Consider the following 7916-nt stretch of genomic DNA (forward strand, 5'->3'; position numbering starts at 1 on the left):
TCGATATTTATCTTGTAATTTGAATTCAAACTTAGAATATTATCTCCAAATAGGAGATCTCTTTGTATTATATATATGGGCATAATAATAACAAAGGAGGCAAGCATTATTCACCAAAAACAACTCTCGTTCATATCTCTTCTGTGCATATCTTTCTATCATGGTATCACGGTCAGGAAAACCCTAGCCGCCTCCCTCTTCATCATCTTCGTCTTTGATCCCGATCCTAATCCACCATGGAACCCAAGTTACATCCCGCCGTTACGGTTTCTAATATCAAAAATTTTATCACCATCACTCTTGACCTTGAATCCGGCCAATTCACGTCTTGGTCGGAACTCTTCAAAATCCATTGCAAAGCTTTCCTTGTCTATGACCACCTACTTCATAATGAACCACCAACAGCCACCACTTCCTCTTCCAAAGAACCTTCCAAACCTGATGCTCCCAAACCCAACACTCCTTCCACGCTCGATTCATGGGAACGGCTCGATTCCATAGTCCTACAATGGATCTATGACACCATCTCTTATGACCTTTTGAACACTATCATTAAAACCAATACCACGGCTCATGAGGCATGGACAACCCTCGGTGACTTATTCCGTGACAACAAAGCGTCATGGGCCATTTATCTCAAAACCAAACTCGCCAACACAAGACTTGACAACGTCCCCAACATGCATGCATATTATCAAGAACTCAAGCTCCTCTCCGACCAACTTGCCAACGTCGATGCTCCGTTGACGGACGCCGACCTTGTGCTTCAACTCATTATGGGTCTCAATGAGCAATATGAAGGCATTGCTATGGTCATTCAAAACACAGAACCACTTCCGTCCTTTTACAAGGCTCGTTCTAGTGTGATTAAGGAGGAAATCCGAAAGAATCCATGTGCCGCCGCTGCCGCTAAAGCTTCCGGCACAGCTTTACACACTGCAACAGGAAGACCCGAGCCAAAACCAACCCCTGAATATAGCAGATCGGAGTACAACAGGTCGGAATATGGCAGGACCGATAACATGGCAGATCGGAGATGTGTTCGTGGTCGCTCGCGAGGTAGAGGTCAAGGTGGCCGACAAAGTTGGGGCAGAGGCCGGTATGGTAATTATCAACCCACCAATAACTACAATAATTATGGGCAGAATAGCCTTGGTTACAATACGAATGGACCTAAGAGCATTCTCATCCCACCACTCTTTTCATGTGAGGGGTGTTTTTATAATTTAGTGAGTGATTTAGGGTGTTGTGAGTGAATAGTTTTTATATTTTAGAGAAAGTAGTGATTTTTCTGTATATTTGAAAAGTTACTGTTCACCCTCTATAATTTTTTAATATATTTTGAAAGTGATTGTGAGTGAAGGAAAGAGAAAATGTAATGATAAAAGGTATAAAAAGTATTATTTAATTAAAATGGAGAGAGAAAATATAGTGAATTTTAGTGTAATTTTTGGTTTAGGGATATGGGGTGGAATGAGAATGCTCCAACATCAATACTTCAAATTGGACCCCACCCCCTCAACAGTGGGCATCCCAACAACAATACTCACTATTCTCTAACCAGCAAGCATGGGCCTCTCCCCCTACCCAGGACTACTTGGTTCGAGACCTGCTCACTCGTACCACACGGCTTACGCTCCCACCAACATTGAACAGACTCTCTACACCATGTCACTCAATCCACCGGATCCATGGCACATGGACACTGGTGCAACCTCGCATATGACCAACAACCCGGGTAATTTCCAATCTCCTTTTAAAAATGGCATTTTAAATAATATTATCGTCAGAAATGCTATTCCGGTTCTTGGACAAGGCAATCAAAACCTTCCACCACCTTACCCACCCTTAAAATTAAATAATGTCCTATATGCTCCTAAACTTATTAAAAATCTTATCTATGTCCGTCGTTTTACCATCGATAATTGGGTTTCCATAGAATTTGACCCGTTTGGTTTTCTTGTGAAGGATTTCAAGACCCGGATCCCTATCCTTCGATGCAACAGCAGCGGTGATTTGTATCCGCTTCTTCCACCGGAGTCTACCCAATACACTTCACCTTCACGTTTTGCTGCTATCTCCAATCAACTTTGGCATCAACGACTTGGTCACCCAGGCCCGGCTTTATTACAATCTTTGAAACATTCAAATGTTATTTCATTTAATAAATTGAATAAAACATTATGTCAATCTTGTGTTCTTGGGAAAAGTGTCAAGTTACCTTTTATGCCTTCTTATACATGCACATCTTTACCATTTGATATAATATATATTGACCTATGGACATCTCCCGTCATAAGCACCGAAGGACATCGTTATTATATACTATTCTTGGATGATCTCACAAATTTCTTATGGACCTATCCTCTTGCTAAAAAATTCCAAGTCTTCTCTATTTTTTCCACCTTTTCAAATCAAATGGAAACTCAATTTGAACGAAAAATAAAAACTTTTCAATGTGACAATGGAACCGAATATGTCAACTCATCGTTTAAACAATTTTGCGATCAACATGGCATGAAATTTCGTCTATCGTGCCCTCACACCTCCTCTCAAAATGGCAAAGCGGAACGCAAAATCTGCTCCATTAATAACATGATTCAAACCCTCCTTGCTCATGCCCATCTACCCCCAACTTTTTGGCACCCACCGAACTTCTTTACAAACGACACCCAACATATGATCATCTCCGAGTCTTCGACTCACTTTGTTATCCCCTTCACCTCTCAACTCTTACAAACAAGCTTGCTTATCGTTCCAATCCGTGTGTCTTCCTTGGATACCCCACCCATCATCGCGGGTACAAATGTTTTAGACATAATTACTCGACAAATAACAATATCTCGTCATGTCATATTCGATGAAACTATCTTTCCATTTGCAAACTTACCAACACCTACACCATCCTATTCCTTTTTAGATACTCAACCGCACCCTCACATTTGGACCAACATCAATCCACAACCACCCACTAGCTCAATACCAATTCCTATTTCTACACCATCACATCCTACGGACCTACCACACAATCATCCCATCACACCACTACAGCCCACACCCACATCTCCACAAGCCTAAAATCCCCACTTGGCCAATTCCATTCCTTCCCCGAACCAGATGCTACCCTTGCCACCCACTGACTTCACGTCCACAATACCAAATTCACCAACCCATAATCCATCTCCACCAACCCCACCACCTATACAACCTAACATACAAACCAAAACCCGTACCATGAGAACTCGCGGCATGGACGGCATTATAAAGCCAAAGAAACTATTTAATCTCTCCTCAACCACCATCGTTCCAATTCCCAAAAACCCCGCTTTTGCCTTGTCCATACCGGAATGGCGCAACGCTATGACCGATGAATTTAATGCCCTTATTAAAAACGAGACTTGGGAACTTGTCCCACATCATCCTCAAATGAATATAATCCATAGCATGTGGTTGTTTAAACACAAGTTTCAGTCTAATGGCACCCTAGAGCGTTACAAAGCTCGATTGGTTTATGACGGTCGCTCTCAACAGGTTGGTATTGATTGTGGAGAAACATTTAGCCCGGTTGTTAAACCGGCAACGATCCGTACGGTTTTATCTATAGCATTATCACGCTCATGGCAGGTTCATCAGTTGGACGTCACAAACGCCTTTTTACATGGCAAGTTAAATGAAACTGTCTACATGTATCAACCCATGGGATTTTGACACAAAGATTATCCGGACCATGTTTGCTTACTTAAAAAGTTATTATATGGGCTCAAGCAAGCACCTCGTGCTTGGTACCAACGGTTCACAGATTACGTTTTACATTTGGGGTTTAGACAAAGTCAGTGTGATAATTCCCTTTTTATTTTAAATCACGGTCGAGACTCCGCCTACCTTCTACTATATGTTGACGATATTCTTCTCACTACATCTTCGGATGACCTGCGTCAACACCTAATGTCTTCCTTGGCATCGGAATTTGCCATGAAAGATTTGGGACCACTAAGCTACTTCATGGCATTTTGGTCACTCGAACCGGTGATAATATGTTTCTATCACAGAAAAACTATGCTCAGGATATCATTCATGGTATGGACACCTGTAAACCAGCGGCTACCCCGGTTGATACAAATGGGAAACTCGGTAGTGGTTCGGGCATACCATTCACAGATCCCACCCTTTTATCGAAGCATGGCGGGTGCCTTGCAATACCTTACTTTCACCAGACCTGACATTAGTTATGCTGTACAACAGGTATGTATGTACATGCACGCTCCTATGATGGACCATTGGGATGCACTCAAAAGGATACGATATATCAAATGGACGGTCTGCCTTGGTCTCACATTGGATCGTCATGCGAGCCCGGCCTTACTTGCATATACTGATGCTAACTGGGCAGGTTGTCGAGACACCTGACGATCCATGTCCGTATAATGTGTATATTATGGATCCAACTTAATTTCTTAGTCTTCTAAACGTCAGCCAACTATTTCCTGTTCTAGTGTCGAGGCTAAATATCGAGGGGTTGCGAATGTTGTTGCTGAAATTTGTTGGCTACGCAACCTTCTTTTGAAGCTTCATCGACCACTCACTCGAGCCATCATTGTTTATTGTGACGACGTGAGTGCCATTTACTTGTCTGGGAATCCCGTACAACATCAGCGAACTAAACACATTGAGCTCGACATTCACTTCCTTCGGGAACAGGTACAACGGGGACAAGTTCGGGTCCTTCATGTCCCCTCTTCATTTCAGATTGCCGACATCTTTACGAAGGGTCTTCCGCGTGTACTCTTTGAAGATTTTCGTTCTATTCTTAGTCTCCGTTCACCTCCGTCTAAGACTGCGGGGGAGTAATAGAGTAGTATATTTGTACTATATTTAGTCTCGATATTTATCTTGTAATTTGAATTCAAACTTAGAATATTCTCTCCAAATAGGAGATCTCTTTGTATTATATATATGGGGATAATAATAACAAAGGAGGCAAGCATTATTCACCAAAAACAACTCTCGTTCATATCTCTTCTATGCATATCTTTCTATCAACTCATTTGATTTGCAGTTCAAGTTAAAGATCACTTATTTAGCAACAGAAAAATCAAAATTTGCTTCCCAAAATTTAAAAAGAAAAATAACCAATGAAAATAAAAAAAATAATAATACTAAAGCAGCATACTGAGCAACCTGTTGAAGACCATAATCAAAGATCCAAACCATATACAAATACAAGGATGACGAGCACAGGCCCGGGTTTATACCAACTGCAACAACGAAACTGATCTTGAGTTTTCGCAGTTATTTATTAATACTTTAAAAACGAGTTTAAAACACCAATTATCATACCAAATATTTATATCAGATCAACAGCCTTGTACTTCTAGGTTGAAAAATCTAGCTTTGAAGTCACTTTCAGAGTAATATCACCCATATGGTTCATCTTGCTTTACAGCAACAAAATCTCAACTCTATAAAACCTAAATCATACACAAGTAAACAATTGTTTTACATTTATTTGAACTTTTTATGAATCTTTAAAATATCAAGTTTTGGTGAGTGATATTTTATCAGATTCAAGACCGAAAAATGAAATGAAAGTTAATTTAATGAGATTATGAAACTTTTAGTAAAGGGTGTAAACAAGCCAAACCGGCCCGTGAGCTACTCGAAATCAGCTTGTTAAAGAGCTCTAATCAAGCCGAGCTTAAACAAACTAAAGCCCGAGCCTTAGAAAACTTGTATAACAAATGATCCCCAGCTTCACTTATCAAGTTTGAGCTAGTTTGCGAGCCTAAATTTATATAACTCTTATTTAATGTGTTAAATATATATTTATATAATAATATATATTATCCATAAAATTCTGATCAAAATAACTAAACACTATACATTATGTTTTACATGAGATTATAATTAATAAATATATAAAAATAAATAAAATTTATATAGATTAGCTAACAAATAATAATATAAGGCCCATTCTAGTATTAGTCTTTTGTAATTTGTATCTCGTTAGTTTACGTTAATAGTTTGTTTACTTATGTATGTTTGGGCCCGATGCCTCATGTGTTTAGAGGCCATTGGGCCTTTATTAATGAAAGAAGAGTATTGAATACACACACTATATACACATACTCACACAACCTTTTGCAAATCATCTAACTTACTACTCACAAATTCTCTCTCCCTCCCTCTAAACTTTCGACCTTCCCTAACTACACCACAAGATTCGAGATATCGGTCCTAACTGGTTGTTTCCGCCAACAAGTTGAGAGGTTGATCCAAGATGACTAATACTTAGTTTGTTTGTTGTTTGATCCGGTCAAGGGACCTACAATTGGTATCAGAGCTTTCGGGCTCTACTAGTTGTAGATTTTGGTCTTATGTGTGTGAAAAGACGGTTTTTTCAAGAAAATAAGTGGGGTCGGGTTCTTGTGTTCTTCAAAAGGTTCAAGAAAATAAGTTTGTTTATGTTTAAGATCTTCAAGAATGTTAAAAGTTTGTAAAAAGGTTGTTTATGTGGTGTTTGAATCTTCAAGTGTTGGTGTTGGAATAGTGCATGTATTGGTTTAAGTGGAAATCTCCAAAGATATGATAAAAAGTTGTGTCATACATGCAAAGGGAATTTTTGTAAAATGTGGCAAGAAAGTGGGTTGCCTTCACAAGTATTCGAATTTGATTCGAATACAAGTGTGAATTCGAATACCCATTTGGAATACAAGTGTGATTTGAATACAAGAACAATTCGGGTTCAATTCGTATACAAGTCCCAATTCTCATACTTGGCTATTTCAGTTCGAATACACAAGACAATTCAAATACAGTGTTCGAATACAATTGTAGACCAATTTTTCACAAGGCATATGTATTCTAAACCTTCTCTATGCGAATCAGAAAGTATTAGAATACAAGGTAGTCATTCGAATACAAAATTGTCTTCGAATACAAATGTTCATCTGAAACCATTCAAATACAATTGTATTCGAATATATACATCATTCGAATACTTTTACCTATTCAATTTGGTTACATTCTAAGCTCTATTCGAATAAATTCAAGCATTCGAATACCCATTTATTTCGAATACATTTGACTTGGGGTGATCTTCTGATTTGAGTACTTTATTCTATTCATTAGAATACAGGTGACTTAGTTTTTAAACTATGTTCCAGAGTATTATTAATGAAGGGAAAAGAAAAGAAAGTGAAAGGAATTTGAAAATAAAGATTTTCCAGAGATTTATTTGAAAGGAACCGTGAGGGAAAGGAAAAGAAAGTGATAACAAACTAGTATGATTCATTTTCCTTCCAAATGGAAGGAATCATATGGAAAGGAAATGAGTTATAAATGCAATTACTAGTTTACCCTCATTTTATCATCTTATCTACATCAACATCAGTTCACATGTGTTTATTTTGTTGCCTTCACCAAACCTAGACACATCAATTCATCATCACAACTTCAACATCAGTGACGACCCAAGCATACCCACATCCATAGACCACCTGCTTCATCATCAATATCTTCAACCCCTCTATTATTTGGTATTCTTAATTTAATATCTAATACTTTATTTTAAATTTTACACCTTTTGAATTTAATAAGTTGATCAAAGCTTCTCATAGATTAGTAATTATAAAATCCTCTTAAAAATTGAATTATAATTTTTAGGTCTAACCGTTAGTAACAGTTTTTGAACAATGAAAATCAAAAGCGAACCGTTGAAAATAAAAACTGAACCAAACCGAACCGTTACTAACGATTTGGTTTCGGTTTTATTTCACAGTTTGGCCTAGGGATGGCAAAGGGTAGAACCTGGACTGGATCGGAACAGGAACTGATTTGAATGATTTCACAGGAACGGTTCGCGGGTTACATGGGTTTTTGAAAATGCAGCAGCTTTAATAGTTAGCATTATTTGGTTG

The 7916-nt window shown here is 38.4% G+C and overlaps 1 protein-coding gene across 1 annotated transcript; it reads left to right on the forward strand.

Annotated features, from left to right (window-relative positions):
* The first annotated feature begins 236 nt into the window (after positions 1-236).
* On the forward strand, positions 237-2015 carry LOC143631249 (uncharacterized). The gene is made up of 2 exons (XM_077100068.1): positions 237-1104; positions 1969-2015. Exons 1-2 carry the CDS (start codon positions 237-239, stop codon positions 2013-2015), a joined length of 915 nt encoding a protein of 304 aa, XP_076956183.1.
* Positions 2016-7916: the final 5901 nt, after the last annotated feature.

The sequence above is a fragment of the Bidens hawaiensis genome, unplaced genomic scaffold (assembly GCF_021521415.1).
Source record: "Bidens hawaiensis isolate Kalapana, Puna unplaced genomic scaffold, B.hawaiensis_p1.1 tig00005977_1, whole genome shotgun sequence".
Classification (NCBI taxonomy): domain Eukaryota; kingdom Viridiplantae; phylum Streptophyta; class Magnoliopsida; order Asterales; family Asteraceae; genus Bidens; species Bidens hawaiensis.